The sequence below is a fragment of the Ochotona princeps genome, chromosome 8, assembly GCF_030435755.1.
Source record: "Ochotona princeps isolate mOchPri1 chromosome 8, mOchPri1.hap1, whole genome shotgun sequence".
Classification (NCBI taxonomy): Eukaryota; Metazoa; Chordata; class Mammalia; order Lagomorpha; family Ochotonidae; genus Ochotona; species Ochotona princeps.
This window is the reverse complement of record NC_080839.1, coordinates 46,040,101-46,067,775: the sequence shown is the minus strand read 5'-3', so window position 1 is coordinate 46,067,775 and position 27,675 is coordinate 46,040,101. Positions and strand designations below refer to the sequence as shown.

General features: G+C 38.0%; 1 protein-coding gene across 4 annotated transcripts in view; it reads left to right on the top strand.

The window, feature by feature from the left end:
* The window catches only part of EXOC6B (exocyst complex component 6B), a 584,809-nt gene that overhangs the window by 467,372 nt on the left and 89,762 nt on the right, over window positions 1–27,675 (top strand). The window contains exon 21 of one of the 4 annotated variants that reach the window (XM_058667963.1): window positions 8,235–8,359. The exons of the other annotated variants lie outside the window; for them this stretch is intronic. Coding sequence (XP_058523946.1) covers window positions 8,235–8,333 — 99 coding nt within the window. The 3' untranslated portion in view covers window positions 8,334–8,359. Of the gene's footprint in view, window positions 1–8,234; window positions 8,360–27,675 lie in introns of those variants that run through there. 4 annotated transcript variants of the gene reach the window in all.

The window sequence follows — 27,675 nt, the reverse complement described above, 5'->3', positions numbered from 1 at the left end:
GATACTGATCTGTCATTTTTCCATAATATCTTTGTCTAGCTTTAAAATGTTGAGTAATACTACTAGCCTCATAAAACAGGTTAGGAAGTATTCTTTCTACCTCTCTGTTTTGAGAGATTGCAGAAAATTTCTATAATTTCTTCCTTAAATGTTGGGTAAAGTTACCACTAAGCCTGTTAGGTCTGATGCTTTTGGTTTGGGAGATTATAATGCCTCAGTTTCTATAACAGATATTTATATATTGGGACTGGAGTTGTGGCATAACAAGTTAAGCCACTGTTTGCAGTGTTACCATGACCTGCTCCTACTACCAATGTGGAAGACCAGGATAGAGTTCTTGGCTCCTGATTTTGACCTAGCTGAGCCCAAGTCATTGCAACCCTTTGAGGAATGAATCAGCAGGTGAGAGAAATTTCCCTCCCCACCTTCTGTCACTCAGTTGAAAGGCAGATAGACAGACAGATAGATAGATAGATAGATAGATAGATAGATAGATAGATAGATAGATAGATAATTACAATTTAAGTGTAGCTCTTTGCAGATTGTCCATTTGTTAATGTGTGAGCTTTGGCAAGTTGTATGTTATGAACAGGTAGTCCATCTATCTTGCTTACCATATTTGTGAGCATAGAGGTATTTATAATATTCTTTTCACATGAGCTCCTCAAGTTTACTAAAATTGCCTATTTCTCTTCTTCTTGGTCAGTCAGGCTGTGATAAAATCCCTGGAGGCTAGACTTTCTATAGCTAGTTCTCCCAAAGGCAGGCCATTTTTAAATATTCAGTGCTCTTAAGGTAGTTCCTCTACATCTCCCTCTGCTAGATAAATTTTTCTCTGCTTTCTACTGTGAGAAACTGGTTGAGCTCCAGTCATTAAAACTGGTGAAAGTAAGCTCTCCTCACCATGAATGGGTGTTTTTAACTCTTTATTGTGTCCATGCCTAACCTTGATTTACACTTTTTATTTTCCCACATCAACATTGTCTCCTGTGGAAGTTTCTACCCTAGTCTGTAGTGAATCCCTCAATCCACTTGTCTGTCTCTACAGTTCAGGGAACTGTTAAAAGGTTTACACTGTGATTTCACTTCTCCTCATGACCTAAGAATTATTGATTCTTCACTTTGTTTAGCCTTCACTTGTTATAATAGAATGGGTATTCCAAGCCTTTAAAAAAATTGTTAGAAGAGCAAGCTTCTTACATGTTGGAAGCAAGCCCCTATAGCTTTATTTTTAATTGATTGCTTACCTTGATTTTTATCATGATGAAAATGTAATAGATTGATTTCTAGTCCTGTAAAGTTTGTTGAGAATCCCCGTCCAATGATTCACTCCCCAAATGGCCACAACAGCCAGACCTGCACCAATCGAAAGCCAGGAGCCAGGAGAGTCTTCCAGATCTTCCACTCAGGTGCAGGGTCCCAAGGCTTTGGGCCATCCTCAACTGCTTTCCCAGGCCATAAGCAGGGAACTGGATGGAAAGCGGGGCCGTGCAGTCAGAACCAGCACCCATTCACAACTTGGATTTTAGCTGCTGGACTACAGCACCAGGCCCTGCTTATAGTCATTTTTGACAAAATGTTTTTGTGGTTATTTGATATAATGTTCTAGAGTTATCAAATCAAATAGTTTGTATCTCTACTGATTTTAATTGTTCCATTAGATAGAGAGACATTCAATTCTTCAATCATAATTGTGGATTTGTTTATTTCTCTAGTAGTACTGCCATCTTATATTGAAGCTACATTACTCTGTATATAAATTGAGGATTATTGCATCTTTTTTAATATTATGAAGTGTTTCCCCTTCAGTTCGTCTTCCCTGAAAATCTACTTTGCGTAATATTAGTGCTGCACCTTTCTTTTTTTGTATTTTTTCTTTATTTTTGATGATCTTTACGTAGTTAATTAGGGCAAAAGGTTTCAAGGGCTACAGGAAAGTGGGTAAGACTATTATTTCCACAATTTTTTCATGTATCTGGGGTAAAGGGGGAGATAAAGGGAGAAGCCCCACCCAGTTCCCCACCCATCCCAGGTCCCTGTTGTGGGGCATGCTCCGAGGGTCTTGCTCAAGTGGTTTTAATAGTTCAACAGTTATGAATTGCTGACAATCTTGCCATTCCAAGCACGATGAGGTTGCTGAAGAATCCACTGATTGACATAGTCTATCTTAGAGTCTCCATTTGCCCAGTTTTTCACTGTCAACATATGGCTGAGGTAGTTGACTGACTTGTTCTGTCCTCTGTCTTTTCATGGTTAGGGTTCTGAGTCCGGCAGTTCACTTGGGGAGATCCCCAAAGAAACTTTGTCTGAGGTGTTCCCAGACCAGATTCTTGTGTGTACTTGCCGGTAAAGGGCCCGGCACAGTCCATCGCCCCAATCAGCTGGTGGTTGCAATTGCTGGGTCGGTTCTGTTTCCAGCTCTGTCTTCCACTGGAACCAATAGGTGTTGCAGTCCAGCCTGATTCTGCCCAGCACACACTCGGCCCTCACATAAACCAGTGGGAGCTGCAGCCTAGTCAGAGTGACCCGCAATAACCCCCACCAGACCTGCCCCCTACCATGGTTCCCGTGATTGCCAGTATGTGCAATAGACTAGTCCAGTCTGTACCACATCCCGTTCAGCTCTCCTACATGTCAATGGGCATTGAACCCTAGCTCAACCAACCAGCCCGACTATCCAGCCCATACACTTACTGACAGGTATCTTTCTGTCTAGCCACCCCAGCCCCTGTCCTGGTTTTCATGCCCTCCAGTGGGAGTGGTAACCCAAGAGGGAGGAGCCCGCTATTTCCCTTCTAGGCCACTCCCTTTCCTGGATTATGCATTCTCCAGGTGGTTCTGCAGTGTAACTTGACAGAATTAGCCCTCAGTGGCAGCTTCTGCCAGCTAATGCTGTGGCTAAGCCCAACCAACCCTCACCCACTCTAATTTTTGTTTACACCAGTAGGAACAATCAGCCCAGTCTGGCTTTTCCCTGATCTAGGCCACATGAGGCCCATAGGTGTTGTAGCCCTGCCTAGTCTGGTCTGCCCTCATCCCAGCTCACGCTGTCCAGTGGGAGTAGCTGTCCAGCAGGGGAGCCCCCTTCCCCCGGCCATTTCCCCTGCTGGCTCCGCCCCCTCCCTCCCTAGTTCTCACATGTGCTGGTTGGTGCTGCGGTCACATCCACTACAGGTCACCTCATCTTGGCATTCCGTAATGTGCACTGGTTTTTGTCGTGACCAAAACCTGTTCTGGTGCTCGGATTTGCTGGTGGGTGATGAATTGGTTCAGCCTGGTCTGCCCCCGACCCATGCTAAATGTATGCCAGTGGAAAACTTTCCATGGCCTTTTCTAGGCTGTTTCCTATCATGCTTATTGCGCTTACCTGCAGGGACTGTGTCCTGCCAGAGGAGTTGCCCAGGCTCCTCTGTCAGAACCTCTCCCAATGCCAGATTCCACGCATACCAGTGGGTCCATGACTGTCCTAGCAGGAACAGTGGCTTTTCCTGACTGGCCTTCAACCTAATCTGGTACTTACAGTCTGGACTGGATGTTACAGCCCAGCCAAGGGCTGGTATTTGCATGGTGCTTTTTTCCACCATTATTTTTAGACCTTTCAAGATTCTTGAGTTACAATAATGTTCTAAGAAGCAGCATACAATGTGCTTGTATTGTTTCCTTTGTCTTTTGTGGTAAGTGCTATTTTGTACCTGGAGTACTTCATTAATTTCCGTTTAAATTAGTTTTTGGTTTATTGAGATTTGCAAACTTTGTTTTCTATTTTTCCATCTTTATCTTTTTTAGTAATTATATTTTATTACTCACTTTGCACTTGTATTTTTACTTAGTAATCTTTTGTCCTTTTAATGGTGGATTATCCTAAACTCCACATTGGTTATCCTAATGGACTTCAATATGTCCCCCCAAAAAATGTTAGGAGTTTATATTACTGTAAGTCAATTTATTCTAGTCTTTGTTTTAATATTTGCATCATTCATTTTTACTTCACAATACTACAAAACTCTTTAATAACTCAATCCAATTCTTCTCAAACTATCCAAAAAATATTTAAAGGGAGGAAATCCTCCCAAACTCCTATGAGGCCAGCATCACCTAAAACCAGGAAAATGTTTAAAAAAAAAAAGAAAAAAGAAAACTAAAGACCATTATTCTGGTGAACGTAGATGCAAAAATCTTCTACAAAATACTAGGTATTTGAATTTAGTGACACGTCTGAAATGTCATTCACCCAGACCAAGTGGGATTTATCCCTGATATGCAGGGTTTGTTCAACATACACAAATGAGTAAATGTGACACTCCACATCAATAAGCTGATTTTATCTCCATAGAGTCATAGAAAGCATTTGATAAAATACAACATTCTTCAATGGTAAAACCCTTAAGCAAATTGGGTATACAAGAACCATTTCTAAATACAACCAAGGCAATATATTACCAAAAAACCAACCAGCCAATAAACAGACAGCATCCTATTGAATGAAGAATAGTTGAAGGCATTTCCACAAGGATCAAGAATCTGACAAGGATGACCATTCTCACCACTGCTATTCAATACAGTCCTCAAAGTCCTAGCCAGAGCCATTAGCCAAGAAAAAAAGATCAAAGGGATACAAATGGAAAAGGATGAAGTCTAGCTATCCTTGTTTGAAGATGATGTGGTTCTCTGTAATAATGGGACCCAGACCAGTAACAGCCTGTAAGAACTCATAAGAAAATGAGATAAAGATGTAGCATATAACGTCAACACAAATATCAATGGCATTTGCATACATAATTCCAGCTGAGAAAAAAAAAACTTGTAAGATCACTCCCTTTTAAATACCTTGGAATAAACTGTCCAAAGGATGTAAGGAAGCTCTATGATTAAAATTACAAAAACAAAAAAAAACCCAAGAAAACAAACAAAAAAACGCATTGAAGAAGGATATAAAAGAATATCTCAAAACATGGAAAAGAGCTTCCATGTTTGTGGATTGTTAGAACTAATATCATCAAAATGCCCACACCAATTCGATCCTAATCAAAATAACTACAAATACCCAAATAACTAAAGCAATCTTAAACAACAAAAATGAAACTGGTGGTTTATCATGATACCAAACCCTAAGATATACTACAGGGAAGTTGTAGTACTGGCACAAAAACAAGCATGAAGATCAGTGGAACAGAACACAAATCCCAGAAATGAACCCAAATATCCTTAGATAACTAACTTTTGAACCAAAACCTGTCCAGGAAGAAAGGACAGTTTCTTCAACACGTGGTGCTGAGAAAACTGGATCTGCATGTGCAGAAGTACGAAGCAAGAACCCTTACCTTTCATCTTATAGAAAAATCAACTCTAAATAGATCAAGGATCAAAAATCTATGACCAGCTGCCATCAGATTACTAGGGGAAAACACTGGGGACATCTACAAGACGTAGGCATAGGCAAACACTACTTGGAAAAAACCTCAAAAGCACAGACAATTGAAGATGGACAAATGGGATTATATCAAACTAAGACGTCTCTGTCTTGCAATGGAAATCTTCAACGAAATGAAGAAGGAGCCAGCAGAATAGGAGAGTATATTTGCAAACAATACAACTAGTAGAAAATTAATATGCAGGGTCTAGAAAGAGCCCAGGAAAATCAACAGCACCACAACAAACAACCCTGTTAAGAAATGGGCAAAGAACATGAACAGGCATTTTACAAAGAATGAAATAAACTACTCAGTTCACTTGCCATCAGCTAAATGCAAATAAATACCACAATGAGATTTTACTTCAATCTAGTTAGAATGGCTATCATGTAGAAATCACGTATTTCACAGTACAGTTTTTAGGGATTTAGTGATATTTCTCACCTGATCTTGCCTCCAGTGCATGTTCCCTACCAACCCTCCTTGTTCCTTATTTTAAAAAAAATTACTTTGCAAATATTCTTTTTTAAATAACATTTTAAATTTAATTTATTTTCACTTTATTTAAAAGGCAGGAAGAGCAAAATCTTCCATCCATTGATTTACTTTCTAAATGCTCACTTTGCCTCATTTTCTAACTCTTCCTTTAGACCACAAATACAAATATGTTGGTTCTTTATGCTATGTCCAATCTGCTCTTTTTGTTTCAATCTGGGTATTTGCTTCAGTCAATATCTGTTAGTCTGACCAGTTTTCCAGTTCATTAATCCTGTCTTCACCTATATCCAGTATGCTCTTAAATCCATCTGCTTAGTCTTAGCTGTTATATTTTTCAGAGATAAAATTTCTTTTAATTTTTTAAATATTCCAAATGCATGGTGAAATTCTGCATTTTGTTCTTTTTTATTGAATATGTTACTCAGAATTATTTTGAGATCTAATCTATTTGTTCGGCTGTGAGATTGAATCTACTTTCTGTTTTTCTCTTACTTTGCTCCTATTGTTCCTGATTATTTTTCAACGAATTTTTAACATTCTACAGTAAAAATTTAAATATAAATATATAGTGGTTTTTGATGATAGTATTCTCCAGAGATTCATTCTGTCTTAATGGGCATCAAGAGTAAGGTGATAGTCATTCAGGAATTTTCCAGATTTGTGGCTACAGTGAACTTTTTGTGGATTGAACCTACTTTGTTCATACCTACCACTGATGATACACTCTCAAGCGGGTACTTGTTTGAGAGTCCAAGAAATTGCAACGAAACTTCCTAAATAACATTTAGGTTTTAATTTTTGTCTCCCTAACACAGAGATTGCGAGAACTTTGTGTGGTTTTTTTTATTATTATTATTCATTTTCTGCTTGAGTTCTCATCCCCTGCCCTCTACAACTGAACATTGGCCCATGTCAGTAGGCTGTGCTCCATCCCTCTGTTTCATCTGTACTCTGGGTTAGCTCAATGCCTGCCTTGGTATTGCCATGTTCTAATTTTAATTTCTCAAACCCTGTGTTTTTTTCAAAAGTTCTCCTGGCTTCTCTGCTTCTCTTCAAAGTATCAAAATATGTAGTATCCAGAAGTTTGGATTCATTTAAATGAGCTTTCACTTCTGCCCCTGATTTGGTTTCCTTGAGCCCTGGATGCTTCAGCAGTTCTCTGTTATTTCAGGCAGCTTATTTGTTTTTACTTAAAAAAATTTTTTTTATTATTGACTTTTCTGATTGTTTCTGGTATTGTTGATCTGCTGCAGGTTACTCTGTCGTACCGAAAACCTCCTGATGCCATTACCATCTAATAAACTTTGAAGCCTCAGGGGCTCCTAGCCATGTTTAAACTAAATCATTAAAGTTGTACTTAAATTTAACTTCCAATTATTCTTTCATATTAACACCATGACCTTTATAGCCATATTGGATCATGGAAAGTGGTCATTTTTAAAAAATTTAATTTTAATAAACTTTATTTCATGTTTTTAAAAAGGGTTTTTCAAAATAAGGAAAATAGAAAAAGTTACCATGTTTGAAATATATTTAGATTAATTTTGAAGCAAGCGAAGTCAATACAGAGTAATGAAGAGACTTCCAAAAAGAGTATAAGAATCTAACAGGGAAATACAAATAAAATTGGGAAAAATGGCAAGGTAAAACTAGAATGACAAAAGATTAATGAAAACTGGAGATTGAAGGCCCTATCTAGACTAATTTTAGGAGGTCTTCAGAAATATTTGTGAAAATCTTTATTAAGAAAAAAACTACTCATAGCTTAAAAATTTTTACGCCAAAGTGAACTTAGCCTGTCATTTCACTTTCCCGTGAACTTTTTAAGCCCCCTCATAAATGCTTGCTGTGAGACAGATGAAAAATGTATCCTTAGGAAGCATTTCTTAGTTTCGGTAAAACAGATATTAACTGTCATCATTGTTATTGATGATGTTGTTCCTCAAACATGCGACCATTTCTAAATGACTCGGTGGCTTTAGAAAAGTTATTTAGACCTACTTTGCTATTTCACTGATGTTGGTCCAAAGGGGAACGGTAAATTTTGCAAAAAGTTTCCTTGTCATTTTAGTTTTTAGAGGCATATTGTCTGTAGTTCATAATCATATTTTATCACATACTTTAACTTTTTAACCCTCATATAATTTTTCTGTGAATTAAGGCCCAAACTTTCAAATTCCTTCCCCCTAGACATTGCAACATGGAAGACAGGCATCCCCAGTGGCAATTTAGCCCCTGTGACACATCTCTGACTCTTGTTGTGATCCTAAGGACTGAATCAGGTTATTCCTAAGGAGAAACTAAAGTGTAATTTTGTAACTCTAGAAAGCCTGGCAAGAGAATAAAGGAGTAAAGTGTAGTCCTGGGAAATGGCCTTTGAGCTCTAGAGTCTTCATTTCCAAGAAAATCTCCATGCTGTTCTAGCTCCAGTCTAGACTTCATTCAAGTACAATAAAGTAAGAGAAAAAAAGTAAGGAGTAGGGGAGAGATGGTGAAGGGAAGGATCTGGAAAGACCATCTTTTGGTGTAATAGAGCAATTGCTTGCTCTACAAATTGGATGTAATTCTGGTTATGTCCCTAGTTATAGTCTGAATCTAGTTTCATTTAATATATCCTGAGGCTTACCGTGAAACTAACCCAAGACTTCTGGATATATTTCAAACTCATCCCGCAACTTTAATCCCCTGAAGTGGTGCTATGACACTTCGAGCACTATGGACATCAAAATAGAAATTGCTGGGATATTCCAATTATGGCAAATAATTTGCAGTTGTTATCAGTACATTTCTTTTGTATTTCTCCTTTGACCCTTTATATAACTGGAATCTTACACAGGGCTTTAAATAAATATAAATCAGGAACAGTAAAGGATCCAAATGTTTTCATAAATATTTTTATCTGAAAAATGGTCTGGTAAGGTAGCAGCTATTATTCTACTTATGCAAGTGAGACGACAGATACTCAAGGTTTGTTCAGGCAATGTTATACAGCTAGGAAATAGCAAATCCTAAATTTCAGCCCAGGAGTTCTGACTTCCAGTTCAGTGTTATCCTTATGACCCTGGATGACATCTGTAATTACTTAGATGATTGTGATTGTGGAGAAGAAATTTCCCCAGAATGGCAGATATTAAAACAGTGCTTTCATTTGGTTTGACACTCACTGTCCCCTTTTGAATACGAGACAAGAGAAATGATTAGTTTGTTACCATTTATAAGAGGGAAAGTTGAGATCAAGTAAGCTTGATTGAAGTCCTCAACTTTCAATTGTCATTCTGCATCTCTCATTAAGGAAAGGTGAGATGCATGGAGGTTGTCACCTTGCTGAAGGTCAGATGGAGTGTTTTCTGTGATGGGTCAAGTATGATGTGGTAACTAGTCTCATGTGATCCCTGTGATGAGTAAGGATCTCTGGATGAATATGGAATAAGGAAGAGATGGATGTTTCGTTCCTACCTCCTTATAGCAACAAATTATACACTGAAAATATTTCCTCAGAATCAGAGAAAGGCAGTATATGTATTGTATTTAATGTAACAGACATTTCTCAAACACAAAAGGTAATGTAGGTATCTTGGAGAAAATAATAGAAATAATCCTGCTAGAGATGATAATTTAATGAGAAAAATGTCCTGACATTGTCACTGACGTCTGACTTAGTTTGGAAAAATTATTTAATACTCATAAATACATACTTTCTGATTATCACCATTTCTTACTGCCTTTGTGGTTGTGTTGTATAGGAACTAATGATTCTGTTGATTCCCTGAAGCATGGTCTGTGCTGTGGTGGTGAAGGTTGTGGGAATAGGGAAAAGTAGGACTGTGCTGATAGATCTCTAGAAAATTTATCCTAAATTTCCATAAGCAGCTTTGATACTATGTTTCACATCATGCACTTCATAAAATTCAGTTGGGGGAGGGGAACAGACTTCTCAACTAAAATATTTCAAATCGCTTGATTATGCAACAATAGCAAAATATTCAGGCATTTTTTTTTTTTTTTATGATGGGGCTTTCTCAACTAAATCCTCTGTGGTCTTGCAGCAACCAGAAACAACCTCTGTGATATGAAAAAAAACAGTCTTGAGATGTGAGAGTGAAAAACAGTTACCACCACCCACTTACTTACCAAGAAAAGGATCCTCTGGAGAAGAAATGACTGAACATTATAGAAATTGTCATTTTGTCAAAAAGGATTGACAAAGCACATCAGGCTGTAGGAATGTGGGTGCAACCCATCCAGCTAATAATCTAAGTGCCAGTGAAGACTCCTGAGGGAGGGCCTGTGCTACTAATTGTTTCAAGAGAAATAGATTTCCATCACTGAAAGATGCTAGTGGGACCTCTACTTACTTTTGGCCTCTTTAAGTCCCCTTAAAAAGTGAACAGTTGAATGCTATGAGAAGCAGAATTGGTTGTATCAAGTGGGATTAAATACAAGAATTAAAAAATAAAGAATTAAAAATCAGCTCAGCTCTGTGGGATGGAAAATGAAGTTTCTCCTCAGAAGAGGTGAGTTATATAAAAAGCATTCCTGAAATAAAACTTTGGGATTCCTTCTTTGTGGTTTGGGATTGTAAGTCAGAAAATGGGTCAGTTGGTGCTAGAAAACATTCCCACAATATGTACCATTGTAACAGTGTGATTCAGTAGAGCCAGCAGGGGGTGAGAGAAATCACATCTGAGGTGACTACTCTAATTCTACTTACTGTTCCAGCAGAAAATAAGCTCTCATCACAGTAGGCTTAGATGCAATGCAGAATCAAGCTTCCACAATTGTGATCCTTCACAGTGTGACACAGGCTGCTCTTGAGCCAGTTTTGTTTCAGCTGTGATTCAATCATCAAGTGTTTAGAAACTCCTGTAAAACTTGACCCCATGAGTGCAGGCCTTTTCACTCACAAACCAGTGTCCTCTTGTCAAGGTGGCCATGACACAGAATCCTTGAAGGCCCTAGCAGTCAGGAGTTATATCTCTACTTCCTTTTTCCACCTTGAATCCTTCTTCCTCCCATCCCTGACTCCCTACTTTCTTCCTAGCCACCAAGTGCTTTCTCTGGAATGTTTTAAGGTGAGGATTTCGGTCTGGGCGACCTGTTAAAAATATGAATTGTTACCATGAACTCCAAGTGGCCTTTCAGCTTTGCTGACAGAAATTTACTCCATGTAGACGCCTCCCCCCCTCCAAAAAAAATTAAGCAGGTAAGGTCATTTGGAGTTGAAACAAGCATGCAGTCGGTGTGTTTGAAAATGAAATTATAATTAACCTGCTGATGGCTGTGAGGTGTTACCTTGAACTCTATGTGGCCTCTTGGCACAGCGGCTGAACTTGGCTTATTGAATACCCAGAGACCTGAACAGGTGAAATCAGGATATGTCCTGGGCCAATTGTACTTTTAGAAGGAAGATTATATCTTTTCTAGTGCCAATTGTAAGTGAGTTGAAGATTAATTCAACAGCACTAATCAGAAAATGAAATGAGTTTTGACCATTCATGTCTATGCGAATCATAACATTTGTTACAACTGCTGAGTAAAATGACTTTACTTGCCCACTTTATGAATTGATTGCAGGAGAAATGAGAGGTTACTAGGCTTGATAGCGACCTAGGAAGACGATGGTAATTTGGAAATCCTATAGCATCTGTGTGTTTAGGAAAACCCTGTAATTACCAGCTGAGGGCTATGAAGGGTTGCCTGAACTCCGAGTAGTCTGTTGACATGCAGGTTGGACAGCTTTATGGAACTATTCAAAATGAAGCAGATAAAACTGTACAGCATTAACTTATTGTTGTGAACAACTAGGAGGTGTGGAAAGGGTATTTGTGCTGTAGAACAAATGGATCTCAGATTAACTCTGTTTTGTACACAAAACTTTATTTTAAAGAAAGTAGACAACTTACTGTGTTATATAAAGTTGAGTAATGGTGCCACAGTTATCAAGTGGGTACTACCAGGTGAAGGCAACATTCATGACATCTTGTCACTGTTTTAGACTGGCAAGGGAGTGAAACAAACCCATCTCGTCCCTTGTCACACTGCATAAAGGAACTCTGCATAATTTTGTTGCCTCTAAGGTCACTTCTCTTCGCTCTGATTATGTAATATCATTTCATGGTAAAGTCATATTCATAAAAACAAAAATGTGCAGTCTCCCCTTGCTTTTACTGAGAACATCCATTATGAGACTAAACTATGCAATTTTGCTTTGTGCTTTTGACAAGCTGACTGGAATGAATGCTTCTGTAAATTTAATAAACAAAGAATAACGCTAGAAAATGGGTTTTATTATAGGTGAAGTTATTCTGCTGTTACGGTTGGGATACTTTAATTGCTTCCATCTCTTACTAGTTCAAGCAATGCATGTGTATGTGTAAGTGGCATTGAAGAAGTTGTCCTCTTTCAAAAGGAGTTTCAATTAGGTCACATAAGAAAACTGCAGTCCCCAACTCCTGTGTTAGGGAGCAGTCTATGTCATTTTGTGTATTCTTGTATTTTCCACAGAACACTCAAATCAGAAGGAAACTTCGCAGGGTGCTAAGTAGCACCTAGGCTCCTTTTTCAAGTCATTGTCACTTCGTGGGGTCAATGATAAGATTCTGTATTGCTGATAGGCTAGAGGAATCTGTCTTTTTGTAGGTACCAAATGAGATAGACATGGTCTGGACCCTATATAGCAGTAGATGTTGTAGACAGTTATTATGTCAGTTCAGCAGTGACAGACAGTGACTGTCCAAACCCACTTTGGGGTCCTATTTAGAGTTCAGTGGGCATTTGTATGGTATTGTTGTATTGTATTGTCTTCTTTGCTTAAAATATTTGCCTGTATATGTAGGGCCTTAAATAATTTTATTTGCCTTTATTATTCCTTAACCCGATAGATAATCTTCACCCTAAACACTAATTCATGCAGTTAGAAACTTCACACTTCATTTGTGCCAGTTCTACACCTCAGGATAATCTCCCTGCCCTAGCTGCAGTTGATTCCTGCCTTCTCTGTGAGGCCTTCTCATCATTCCATTCCAAAAGTCTGAAATGTCATGATAGGAATTATCTGTAGCACTCGTAATGATGAAAGGATATCTGACAGAACATACATAGGTAATATTAATAAAAGCACTTACCGTAAACTTTATCATAATCATTTTGCATTTCTGAGTGTCCCTACCGCTTTTTGCATAATATCCCTACCTAGTGCTACCAAAGTTACTTGTCTAAAACACAAACTTGCTTAATGGTTCTAATGCTTAAAGATTTAAGCTCTGCCCATCACCTCCAGAGAAGGTCCCAAGCCCTTGAATGCAATAACTTCTCAGGCCACACTGCCTGCCTCTCCAAGTTGTATTTTCTACCATTTCATTAACATGACATAACAAAGTATCTTATCTTTAGTTAAGCACTTAGTCCCTTGGAAAACATTTACTCTACCCTTAAAACTCAAGTCAAGGGTTTAGCAGGCTAATACCCACCTGTGGCACTGGCATCCCATATGGCCACTGATTTGTGTCCCAGCTGCCCCATTTAGGATCCAGTTCTCTGTTGATGGCCTAGCCTGGGAATGTGGTGAAGGATGGTCCAAGTACTTGTGCCCCTACACCCACATGTGAGACCCAGAGAAGGCTCCAGGCTGTGGCAGCCATTGGGGACTGAACTAGTGGAAGGAAGATCTCTCTCTCTCTCTCTCTCTCTCTCTCTCTCTCTTTCACTCTCTGTCTTTCTGTCTTTCCCCACCCTCTATAATTCTGATTTTCAAGTAAAAAAATCAATATTAAAAATGAAAATTTCAATGCTTCCCTCTGGGAGCCTTTTTTGACTCTCTTATGCAGGAACTGCCCCCCACCCCCGCTCAGTGTACCTTTAACATTTTGCAAAAAGTTATGTTAGAGCATATCATGCTGCACTACATTTGTTTTCCTCTGTGTCTCCTCTCATAAGCCTAGGATAGAACCTGATTGTCATCTTACTCATTTTTGTATCCTTGTCTCAGTTCCCAACACACAACAGCTGTTTAATAAATGTACATCAAGTGAATAAATGAATGAACAAATAAATGAACAAGAACCCTTTTAAATGGAATTAAAAGAAAGCCAGATATGTGTTGGCAGGGTATTCTAGAAATTGAAGTGTTTCATGTTGGTATATGTCCTGTCTTGTAACCTACCTGCTAAGGGCCCTAGGTATATTCTTTGTGTATTTCAGCAGAGAAATGTGTGTTGAGCATGAATACCCTGATTTGAGAAACTGTAGTTTGAGGGAGAATGATTGTTGCTATTGTGGTTGATCAGACCCAGATTCCGAAGTCTATCGTAGAGATGTAAAGGCAGTTTGATTTTAACCAGTAGAGTAGATCTTTCAGTCTTGTCTTTTACTTTCTTTTTAATCCCATGGAAGTTTCAGAAGATGAACACTTTTCTTTAGTATTCTGCAATATTATTGTCAGGACCTTACTAGGAGGAACTGATCAGAATTTTCATCTGCTTTGTACTTCAAATCATTATTTACTTGGACCCAAGTGATGACCACTTGTATCAAACATTAGTATAAAAGAACAATACCACTAACATGTTCTTCAGAACCAGCCGTAGAATTGCTAGCCCTCAGCCCTAAAATCCAGATGTGTAATTCTGGTAATTTAATCTGATGCTTCTTGTCTTAATCACTGAGACTTAGTTGTTCTACTTTCCTAGGCCCTCTTAACAGGTAAGAAATGGAATTCAGGAATATGTAGTGAAGACTGCCATCTACCAGGAGTGGAAAGTAGACATGCCCAGATTAAGCAGCCTATAAGATGATGCTGGGCAGTTGAAGCACAGATAGTGCAGTAGTAAGGAAAGCACTCAAGTCTCCGTGGCAGTCTCCTTGGCTCAATACCCAGCTCCTCCACCCTGTGAGTTCAGCTTGTGCCAGCGATCCCAAGAATTTTCTGAATGAATTACCATAATTGGATTAAATTCAGGAAGGGAATATTTCCTGTATACACCAAACAGATTGTATACTGGATTTTTTTTTTTTTTTTTTTTGGCCTAGATGGCAAGGAGAAAGAAACTCAAGAGGAAACATAGCTTTACAAATTAGAAAAGTTGATGAGCTAGGTCCAGGACACATTGGGCACATATCCAAGGTGAACTCCTAGTGACCCCCGACACCTTGGCTCACCTTACTGCACTTCATAGTCAGAGCATACCAGGTGGATTCACTTTCTTACCTCCCTGATAAAGCAGCAAGACCTTACCACACCCAGACTCACATCCAATCTCCTTTCCTGCTTCCTTTGCCCCTAGGTCTGATAAAAATCCAGGGTGATAATACTATTGAAGTTCAGGCTATAAACCATATCAGTATGTACGCAAGTGGAGGGAGGAGAAGAGGGGAGGAAAAAGGAAAAAAAAAAAAAGGCCAAATGGAGAGTTCAGCTTCACCTCTAGGTGACCTTGGCAGCATGTAGAGTCGAAGAGAAATTGCCAGGAACTTCCAGCCCTTTTTTTCTGAGCATTGTTTTGATTTGGCTTTGCTACAGAGCAACTTTTGGGGACTGGGGCAAAATATAGGTCAGTGCAAAATGCAGGTGCAGTTTTGATTTTGGACCCTGATTGTTGTGATCTATGTACAACCCCAGAAGTATTTATCAAGATGAAAAATGCGGCTTTTCCTTATATATGCACTTTGCATAATGTTAGCACTAATACCATCTAATTCTAAAGTACTTAGCCCTAAAAGCAGCATAAATTCTTTCCTTCCTGCTGTAGCACTCTTTCTCCCTCTCCAGTCTCTCTAACTCCATCCTTGCTTCCGTGCCTCTCTCCTTCTCTCTCAATTTCTCCCTTTTCTCCTTTCCCTCTCCCTTTTAATCCATCTCTGTCCTTCTCTCACTCCTCCCTTCCTCCCTTTCCTCCTTCCGTTACATATCCTTCTCTCTTGTGAAATGCCCCATTTGATGGACCTACTCTGACTTTCAAGACATCCCTGTCAAAAGATACCGTTTATAGTTGGAAGACCAACTCAAAGATTCAATCATAGGCAAGATATCCATGCAGCTGGGATTCTTAACTGTTACTCCCAAGTAGTTATAAAATCCACTCTGGTAGGTAGAAAGAACACATCCCAACAAACAGAACAGAAAGCATTCAAAAATTCTTGTCCTTTGTCTCAATTATGTCACTTAACCCCTCCTACATATGTTCCCTCATTTTCTCAACATAATAGGAAATACATCAAAGCACCTGGTTGCTCATATGATAGACACTAACTCCAGTCTGAGAGAAAAATGTAGAGAGAGTATTAAGCAGTTGTGTTCTAGAGAATGGCTAACAACATTGCTGGAGTGCTGATTTCTTCCATCTAAATTATCCTTAACACACAAAGAAGATTAAGACATCAAAGGTTTAAACGTCAGCAAGAAATCAAAGATTAGTTTAGAAATGTTCCACCACCCATTTGTCTGGGGCAAGGAACCATTCACTTGAGGCCTAATACAAAATAACATCCATGCTCTTCATTTTCTGATCATTGAGATTGTTGAAGATTAATAACCAGGAAAGTAAATAGCGAGTACTATGCCTTTTGGTGAAAGTTTGAAATAGTTGATAGGTAATGCCAATGATAAGTAAATAGCTAAGAAAAATAATATATTCGAAGTCTGATTTAGGCATGTCTGAAAAGTTGAAGTGTTTTGTTCTTCTGTTCCTAGCCTTACTGACACCTAAAGGTATGTGACACAGTATTTTGTCTATGCAGGAGAGAAGTAAGACTTTAAATGGATTGGTGTTTAAGCACCGTTTTTTTAGGATCCTCTCCCCCAATTCAGGGTGGAATTCCTGAGACCATGCATACCACTGTGATTTTTGGATGCTTAGGATGAAAGCTAGGCAAAAGCCACCCTTTGATGATTCAGGATTTTGTCCACCCCAAGGTTTTAGTTGTTGTTAACTGGAAGTCACATATTACTGTAACGTCTGGAACCTAGACTTTGGGAGAGCCAGTGGTTCAGAGTTGCCTCCAGCTACACCTCTATGAGCAGTTCTATGAGTGTACACTAACCAGGCCTTGGTTCCGCTAGATTACAACTGTGATGATAGAAGGCATGTGGGTTGGGGCTATCTTGGAGGATCCCTGTCCCTGGTCACCACCTCTCATTCTATGTTTGTTTACCGTTTCAAGTTCCCCATATTAAACATGCCGTATTCCTTATATATGTTATACTAAGAAAATATTGATTCATTCCAAAAATATCTTGCTGAATACTCTGTCATTCCTTTCCTTTTCCCTTTACTAATCTTTGAAGCTTTACTACAGACTAAGCAAAAGCTATGTAGTGTATTTACATGTTATCACAGGTAATCTCCCAGAGATTATGTGAGGTAATGATTACTTTCATTTTCTGTATGTGGAGAAACTGAAGCTCAGAGAGGTTAAGAAGCATATCCAAAGTCACATTAAGTGGCTGAATTGGAGTTTGAACTCATCTTCTAGTGATAAAGACGCATAATTGTTATGCTATCATGTCTACTCTCTCCAGTGGCTTTACCTAAAACTAGTATAACTGAATTGCTAACTTACGTCTGAAAGAGCAAAGTTTGTTCAGAAGTATCAGAAATATTAAAGGAAACATCAAATAGTACTAAGCCGTTACTTCTGTTTAAAATACCTTACATCAAATAAGTATATTTTTCCATATTCTAAAATAAATAAAATCAAGTGGCTGATACCATTGGAATGTAGTATTTTTTAAATTGAATTAAGTAGCAGACATTATATGAGGAAATTTCAGAAGGTTTATGAAGGATGGAATCACAATATAAGTTTATTTTAATAAGTTTAGTTTGGTACAAAAATATTGGGATCCATATCTCATTTTTCTGCTTATCTGAGTATTTTGAATACCTTTCTATGTCCATGCTTAAAAATTATTTTTATTTCATCTTATTTTTTTCAATCTACATAGTTAGCTAGAAGGGTTCAGAAATCAGTTAAAGAAAAAGAAATAAAAGAAGCAACATATTGCAGCATTTATCACATCCTGTTTCATTCCCAAGCCCAGGCAAGTCCATTGCTGCCATGAGTGTGATATTTGTAATTCCAAGTTTTTGCTAATGCTTTGGAAACCATATGTGAGTATTTGTGAATGATGTGTGATGTTGCTTTGTGTTTTTTCCAAATTTATGTACATGCAGCACACATGTATCATCCTGAGATTTCTTTTCATTCAATAGTATTTTTAAGGTTCCTGTATTTTCAGTACTGAGATCTGATTTTTTTCCTTTTAACTGTTGCATAGTCTTCCAGTATAATAATATGCCATATTTTATTTTCCTAAGATAATTTTAGTTGTTTCCATTTTGGTTGCTGCTCTTGAGTTTTATGAAGCATTTTTACACTTGTTTCCTTGTTCATTCATCTGAGTGTTTTCTTTTTTTTATTAGCATATAAGTATTCCTAGAAAGACTGTCTCATTTGAATTGTTTTATACTGATGTATATTAATTTTTTGTAAGTGGTGAGATGAGCCAGGCGAGAGACTATAGCTACATTTGTGGTAAGAAAAGAATGATAGGAATATTGTCAATATACATTGTCTAAATGTAGAAACTATTTCCAGTTGCAGCCATTTAGTTGCAAAAGACTTTTCATTCTTTATTCTGGCTGAGTAGTGAAAGCTGACTGTAACTGTATTCTCATTGAACAGACACAACAACAACCTGTAGCTCCACAGGCAAAGTTGGACCTATGCCTTAATTCACAAAAAAAAAAAAAAAAAAAAAATGTCCAGTCCGAGAATTCAGCTATCAACTAACTCTATGATATTCTAAGCAAACAATTTTCGAAATTGTCATAGCATTCTATTTGTTGATCAGAATGCATTACTTATATGCCTGTGGCAAATCCTGAATGAGACTTTCTCTTTACAAGAGTGAGAACCATGAGACTGCATTGTGGTCTTTCTGCTATGTGTATGAAGCATTTATTTACCTTATTTGGCATCTGTGGCTATGACTTTTATCTTTTAAGCCACTTTCTAGCGTAACAGGATAAGACCACTCCTGTCATTATGATTTAGTGTGCTGTAAACAATGAAGGATTTTGGATTGCATTTTTGTAGAACTGTTTTATTCAACCTCTCTTTCCAAACCCTTTGGGAAGGAATTGACAATTGATATTTTTCTTTTGGATTTTTCAGTGAATTCAACATTCCTAGGCTTGGTTTCTATTTGTTATTTGGCTTGTAAAATCCACAGTTTGGGGGATAAGATTGGCTTGTGCCTAGCATAATAGTTTTCTGCTTGTCCACCCGTGGCAATAAGGGAAGGATAATGTGGCTTCCCTTGGCTGTGTCTCAGTTGTTCTTGTCACATTCAACTCCAAACATAGTGCCCCAGTCCCAAATAAGAATTGAATTTCTCTCTTGGCCATGGAGCATAATCTCTTCCCTGTAGCACATCTCCAGTCACAGAAAGTTCAAGCACATCAGAGTCAACGTACTAAGCAACTGACCATATGGGGGCAGGCAGGCGCGGTCTGGCACTAGTTACTATGCTTTTGTTACATGCTGTTCTCTCATCGTAGGAGCCAGTTAATTTCATCAGGCAAGTTTAGTTCACTGACAGAAAAGGAATTCCTGAGTCTTTTCTGCTGTGAGGCTTTCCTGGAATTTTTAATCCACATCAAATGCAAATTAGACCCAATTCTACCTTGGATCTTTCAGAGGAAAAGCTTCAGTCTTAGGTAGATTTATGTTCCGTGCCTCCATTTTCTGTGATATTAGTGTGGCGTGCTTAGTATCTGCATGCTTGTTTTATTAACATTAGTTGCTGAATCCCTTTAAGGCAGGCCTTGTTCTCTTTTTTGTGAATTTCAATTCTCCATGCATTTGTCTTGTTGATTTGCAGTAAATATATGTTGAATTGGTTCCATATGTATTCTGAGCGATGGATTCAGAACTTACAGAGGATAGAAAATATATACAATGAAAGTACTACAGCAAGTATCAACCAGTGTGCAACCGGAATGCTGGTTTGTCCAGTAATCTCAAACTTAATTTTGACTACTGCCCCAATTAGTATATATCATTTCATTCTGCACCTTTGCTATTAACATTTTTGTATTTAAAATTCTGATTAAAGGTGTGTATAGCTTATAAGTCAAGCCTTTCCTTACTCCCTCCCTCACCCTGCCTTGACCCATATTTAAGTCCTTTGAAATTCTTTTTTTATTTGTAAGCTGCCTTTAATGTCAGGGGATACTACTACCTGACTAAGTAAGTGTTAGAGTTTCTGCCGAGAGATGCAGAGATCCTGTCTAGACCTCACTGGACCTCTTAAACAAAGACAGTGGCTGCTCTTATGCTTTGATCCTCTGCTTACTAGATCCTTTAAGACTGTTACCCAGAGAGGTTGCCTGAGAGTACATCCTATTTTCCCTTGTGAGCAGCAGTGCAGTCCCATGGAAGGGAATTAAATTGCCCACAGGAAGAAACTCTTGCTCTAGAGATTCTTTCTTTTCCACTCATTCCTTTTGTCATCACAGAAACTCAGTGATACATGTGAAGACACATGATCTGATATTTTTTTTCTAACCAGCAGGTTATTTTCAGTGTGAAATAGGGAAAGAATCTTGACCTGACAGTCAGGAAATCCAGATCCTATTTCTGTCTCTGCTACTATCTGCTTGTATGTGTGTGAGCAACTAATCTAACCTTTCTGGGCATCTCTTTCATCAACTGTAATTGGAGGCAGTTAGCTATTTATAATAAGCCCATCTCTAAGGCATTGCATTTCATTTGCAGCACCACATTTTGAGGATGATATTGACAAAGTCCATTTAGAAGAAAAAGTTAAGAAGATTAGCATGTTATGGAAACCTTATTAAAGTAACTACGGATACTTCCTAGAAAAGAAGATTCATGATATCCAGTTTCAAATATGTGCAAACCTAACTTGTAGAGAATTATGAATATACTTACTTCTGTGTTGCTGACAAGGATTTATGATTGGAAGCGAAAAGGGAGCAGATTGCCTTAATATAAGACAAAAATGTCAATAGCTAGAGCTCTCAAAAACTAGAGCAGAATACACTCCTATAATTGAAGTATGTAAGTAGAGAACAGACTAAGATTTATAAGAGGTGTTTTTTATTGGGTAACAAATTATACTGATTCCCAAGATCCCCTTCAAAGGCCAAAGTCTATGATTTCTCAAGTTGATAAACTCCTTCCAGTTTTTAGTTCTGTGATTCTAAAAGATCTGTAAGTTTTAACAAACTTTTCTTGAAATCCTAAATATGAGGACGATGGATAAAGCGTATTATTTTATCACTTTCCAAACTTTTTCAGCCTCTGATATAGTGTCAGATTCCCTGGAGGGACTGTTCCAAGGATATTCTGCCTGTTCTCCCTCCTTCCCTCCAAGCACATCTGCCCCCTCCTCCTTTTCTTCGTTTTCTTAGTGATTTTTGCATTTCTTTGAATCTTTACAGGTGGTAGCAATTTTGGTTCATCTAACTTGATGGTATGAAATTCTAAATAGTTGGGGGTCATTTGGAATGATTACTTTTTCTTTGTATTCTGGAAGCCTGGGGGAGTGTGTTTGGAGCTGCTTAGTTTATAGTCCTTGTCAACATAAACTCTATTCATCTTCCCATCTCTCTGAAGAACAGACAGGAGTTTCATGATATCACAGATGTCATGGAGCAGAAACAGTCATGTAAAATTATTCTGGTCTCTAAACTGGATAAATTTAGTACCTTTTAAATTTCTGAGCCAGTGATTTACAGAAAAGAAGTGCTCCAAATCTGTAGAATTCCTGTCTGTAAGCAGAAAATAAGACCTCAGTTATGTTGGACAGTCTCTCTAATAGGAAATCTGTTGGAATATGCCTTGCATGTGGGAATATCTTCACTTCACCATCCCTCCCTCCCCTCCCCACCCCCCAGGATTAAGTTACCAAGAATTGCAGCTATTACAAGGAAATTGCCAACATCGTCTGTTCTCTTATCAAATGATCTGGATAGCTCTTTTTAACTTCTCCCATTCCCCTTGCTGAAATCTACTGGAGCCTACATTTTATAAGAGATTCTTTTCCATTACACTTTGAGGGTGTTTGAAATCCTGTCTGGCTTATTGGCCATGGGGCAGGAGAAGACAATCTTTGAACTTGATCTGTGTGGTGACATGTTTTAAAGCAATCTCTCCCAACTTCACAGAGATTGTGCTTCATGACCCCTCTGTTCATAATTGTTGCCTCAAACAATCAAAGTAGGTATGATTTTGTTTTCTTACAGGCTAGCTCCAAAGCATGATTTTTGAAAAACGGATTACTGTTCTTTCTTAATGCCCTAATCAACTCACCTCATCTGTAATATCAATAAAAGTCTAACTGTCTCCAACAGGCCATAGCATTCCCTTGCATATGTATAACAATTCACTTTTCCTTCATAAATCTTCATTTCTAATGTGCAAAGTGACTGTTATATTGTTATACACAATCTGTATTACATATAAAATAGGAGGTGAAGCTTAATCACTGCTATTCTTTCAAAGCAAAAGCAACCAGAATGGTATGCTACAATGATATTCAGCTGAAGCTCAATTATCAGGCAAGAAAATGTAGTACTTAGAGCAACCAAAGCTCTTGTGTATGGTATAACCACTAACGAAAATGGTTGGCAGTTTCTTGTGAAAGTAAACATACACTTACCTTGTAACTCAGCAATCCTAGATGTTTATACAAAAATGAAAACATGTCCACAACAAGAGACCTTGTAATAAATTAGCAACTGTATTCAAAACTGTAAAGGACTGAAATAGCTCAAGAGGTAACATACTGAAGAATAGATATTGACATAGTCATTTAAAATGGACTAGCTACTGACTCACACAACATGGCTGCATCTCCAAAAACATACTGAATGAAAAACATTTTATGCAGAAGAGAATGTATTGTGCACTATGGCATAAAATTTTAACTAACTTATAATATTCATGAATCAAGCAAAGCTGATTTAGGTATTAAAAACATACACACACACACACACACACACACACAGTGGTTACCTCAGAGGTAAGCAGAGATAATAGAAGTATTCTGCCCTAATAGAAGGTTAGGTGTATGATCCATCAGAACTTTTATAAAATATATGGTTAAGATTTGTGCATTTGGGCTCGGCAGTGTGGCCTAGTGGCTAAGGTCCTCGCCTTGATCCCATATGGCCGCTGGTTCTAATCCCGGCAGCTCCATTTCCTCTCTATCTCTCCTCCTCTCAGTATATCTGACTTTGTAATGAAAATAAAATAAATCTTAAAAAAAATTGTGCATTTAATTATCTGTAAATCTTACTTTAAAATAAAAAGAACTATCAACAGATATTGGACTCTAAAGAATTATATGTGTGTTCAAATTGTTACTGACTGAAACACATACAAGGAATCATTGATGAAGATTAAACAACTAATAAAACAAAGTAAAATGTAAATTATAGAATTTCAATGATATTTATATTGAGGTATTGTCAGATTGTTTCAACTTCCGCTTATTTTGAAAAATTTCTTAAAATATTGGTTGGGATTAGTTGGAAAATGATAACAGCTATGGGAAAAAAAAAGCCAAGTAAAAAATTCTCATTCAGTAACTACTGTCTGGGCTTATATATTGGAACCTTCTAATCCTTTCATTATTATCATTCTTCACTCGTTTATTCAATAAGGATTCTTAAAGTATGTATGCTGTGTCAGGACTGTGTCAAGATAAAAGAATCCTTAACCTTGTCCTTAAGGAGGTAACAGTCGAATGGGAAGGCACTTTCATGGTGTTTAAGCTGCATTTCTGCTAAGGAAAATCCTGTATTTCATGCAGGCTTTGTCTTAGTAGTCTGAAAATTTAAAAAAAAAATTGAGAGATTTCTAAGCTACTTAGGTTTAAAGAATGTGTAAGAAACGATCATATGTAGGCTGTTAGCTTTAAATTACATACAGACTCTGTGAACTTCAGTAAGTAAGTCAATCTCCTCCTGAAAAATCTCAGGGTAGATATTCCCATTGGTCCTAACACAAAATCATGGAGTGACTCCCTGCAGCCTGATTGTAGTATACCTACCTGTGTCCATTTAACTCCTGCTCTTCAGAAGGACTGGAGTTGTGAGAATCAGAAAACGGGACCATGTGAACCCTTCTTATTAGCCTTCCACTCTGTCCTGTGGTCAAGCCAGTTATGGTGAAGAGCCCAGCCCTGGAAAATTGGGTGATTTGAAGTGAGTGGAAAAAAAAAATGTTCTGCTTTGTTCTTCCTCAAGATAGCTGGGGCAGGGGAGCTCTATTTCATTGATCTAAATTGTCTTAATTCTGCAGAATTCACAAATCCTGTCTCCATAAGGATCTTCAGGTAGCTGACAGACATGCAATTCAAGCTTCATGTGTTAACAACCCTTGTTAACACACTGTATTCAGCTCATGGTAAACATCAGAATAATGCATTGCCTTCAGTGCTGACTTACTAATCAAAGACTGATGATGGTTTTTCATCTGCTAAGTCTGAGTTTACCTAAGGTCAACTAATTTTAGTGATTAAATTTATACTCTAAAACAAATGCAGGTTTATCCAACCCTACTACTGTCAGAGATTAAATCCAGAAAAACAAAACGATAGGCAAGAAGGAAATCCACACCTAAATTTAAAGGAAAACAACAACTTGTTTGGTCACACTAAACCTTTTTGAAGAAAGAATATTCATTTTATTTATTTATTTTTTTAAGTTGTGTAAATTATTCTGAAAGATGGAAAAGATTTTGAGAATATTATTCTCAGATGTGGCAAATCAATGCTGGCAGGACTGGTTCATATGCAGACACTTTGAACAATACCTGTTTCACCTGGCCCATGTCATGTCACATATGTGCTTTCCCTTTGTGCAGAGAAAACACTTTGCACAGTCATTTTATTTCCAGAATGTGGTGAGATGGGCAGGAGGGAGTCATCTTAGGGACAGTGACTCTTTATGCAGAACAAAGGATGTTAAGGGTTACTGTAGACCTTAAATTCCATGCCCCTGGAAGCTAGAATAAATAGGTTCCAGATACTTGCTTTTACATTCAACCTCCTTGTGTTTATAGATACATGCAAAGTACAATGCCAGTACTTCAGTGCTGAAAACAATGTGACTATGTCTCAAATCCCAAACATAAAGTTAGTTCATCTTAAATTACCTGGGAGCTTTTTGAAAATAAACTTCAGACCCACAGCAGTTCTATTTAGTAGGGTGGGTTGGGGGCAACATGCTAAGGGCTGGGAATCTGTTGTTTCATATCAACTTCCTATGTGATTCCCGTGATCAGTTGACTTTGAACTATGCTCAACTGTACTCACTCCTCCTACTCAGTTTTACCAACTTGACTGCTAATACCCAATGAGGACATGGTTAGCATAGGATCACAGCATGGGATCTCAGCTTTAGCTGGAAGAATAGCTTGTCTGCTAATGTCCTTTTCATTTCACCCTAAAGGAACAACCACAGAGACCAACTACTTCATAGTTTTTGTCTGAACTGAAATCACTTAAATTCTCTAAACTCTAGTTACCTCGTCTGCAAACTAATTTGATAATATCTTAGTTGATGTATTAGGTTCCTGTGGCTGCCGTAACAAATTACCATAAATGTGGTGTCTTAAGACAACAGAAATGTTTTCTGTAACAGTTCTGGAGCAAAATCAAGATGTGGCATGCTGTCTCCAAAAACTCTAAGAGAGAAAGCTTCCTTGACCCTTTGAGCTTCTGCTGGCTTCAGACAGTCCTGACTTGTGGCTCCATCACTCTAGTCACTGCCTATTGTCTTTACATGGTATTCACTTTTCTTTGTTTTATCCCTTCTCTTAAACAAAAATGGATTTAATCAAAAGGCAGAAAAATGGAGAGAAATCTTGCATCTCTCCAAATGGCTACAACAATAACATGTGAACCAGGCAGAAGCCAGGAGTCAGAACTCCATTTGTGTCTGCCACAGGAGCCCAAGAATTGGGCCAACTTCTGCTGTTTGTTCACATTCCTAAGCAGGATTTTTGGGTTGAAACAGAGCAGGTAGAACTTGAACCTGCACTCTGATGTGAGATGCCAATGTTGCAAATTGTGGTTAAGCCTGCTGTACCACTATACCTTCCTTCGCTTTGGTATCTTTTTAAAGAAATAGTTAATTTTATTATTCTATGATACAGTTCCATAGGCTCAAGGATTTCCCTTTCTCTCCCCAAATCCCTGTGTATGAGCACATGTTTCAATAGATTTCAGTCTTACCCAGTTCATTCAAAATGATATCATCATGAGATCCTTGAATACTTATAACTGTAAAAAATATTTTTTCTAAATGTCACATTCACAGGTAAACATAGGTTGGGACCTGGACATAACCTTTTTGAGTTCCCAATCAATCCATCAAAATTTAAACTCTGAATCTCAAAACTTCGCAGTTATCCCTTATGTAAAACATATTTACCTTTTCCCAATATTTCCAAAGACGTAAACTTACTGAAGCATTAACTCTAAGTCTAAAAATCTCATCTAAATATCATCAAGTCAGAAGTGACAAATTTCATCATCTAAACCATCTACATCAGAGATAGGTGAGGTTTGGGTCAGTATTGTGGCATATCAGGTTTGTGTTCTGGCTGATACAGCTCCCTCCCAGTGCATTGGAAAAGCAACAAAGGATGACCCAAGTGCTTTGGCCTCTGCATCCATTTTGGGGGTGAACCAATGAATGGAAGATTGAGAAATGAGATCTCTGTATATCTGTCTTTCTGTCTTTCTCCCCCTGCTTTCCAAGTAAATAAATAAATCTTTTTTAAAAAAGAAGAAGAAGAAGTGTCTAAGACTTGATATTATTCATCTGGGAACAAATTTTCCCATCTGTAAACCCAATGAACCAAACATGTGATTCCAAAATACAATGATGTGATAGGGATAGAATAGACATTTCCCTTTCGAAAGGAGACTGAAGGAATAAAGGGATCCCAGAGTCTGAATCTAGCAAGAAAATTCCATTAAGTTTCAGTGCCTGGAACTAAACCTTTGTGGCTCTTGGCTCTGCTTTCTGGACCCACAGATTTGTCCTCCATACCCATGGCTGCTCCATCAGCCTCTGCTTATGTAACTAGGGCTCTGCTATTTGAGTTATTGTTTCCTCCTCTTGAAAGGTGGTACATATTTGCTGATAAGCAGCTCTATTAGGCCATTTCTTGGTTGTAGAATTTTCAAAGTTCAAAAACTCTACTTCATCCTGTTTCTGCCATTTCAGTAGAAGCTGTCTGGGTTTTCTCTGATTGACTATTCATGAAAATGTTGTAGGCTTCTTGCACATGTCATAAGAAACCATACCATAAGAAAAAAGGATCCTCCTTAGATTCTCCTGTATAATCATGTATGTAATCTTGGTTGCTTCTGTGCTGTGGTTTGGGCATATTAGTGAATCACCTGCTGAATTTCTTCAGCCAAAGTTTGTCCATTCACACCCTTGACTTTTGCTCTAGAGCATATTTTTGTACAAGTAAATTTACTAATTTGACATCCTTTGCATTCTGAATCAGCCAACATTCTCCCGAATCATCAAGCACTGCTTTCTTTATGCTTAACAGTTCCTTCCACAATTTAGTTCTTTTCTCTTACATTTTCCCATAAAAATGAGAAAGTAAGCTGCAACTTCAACATTCTACTTGGACATTTTCTCAGCTAAATGGGTAAATTCATTGCTTACAGGTTCTACTGTACACAAAAGTATAGAACACTATTCAGCCA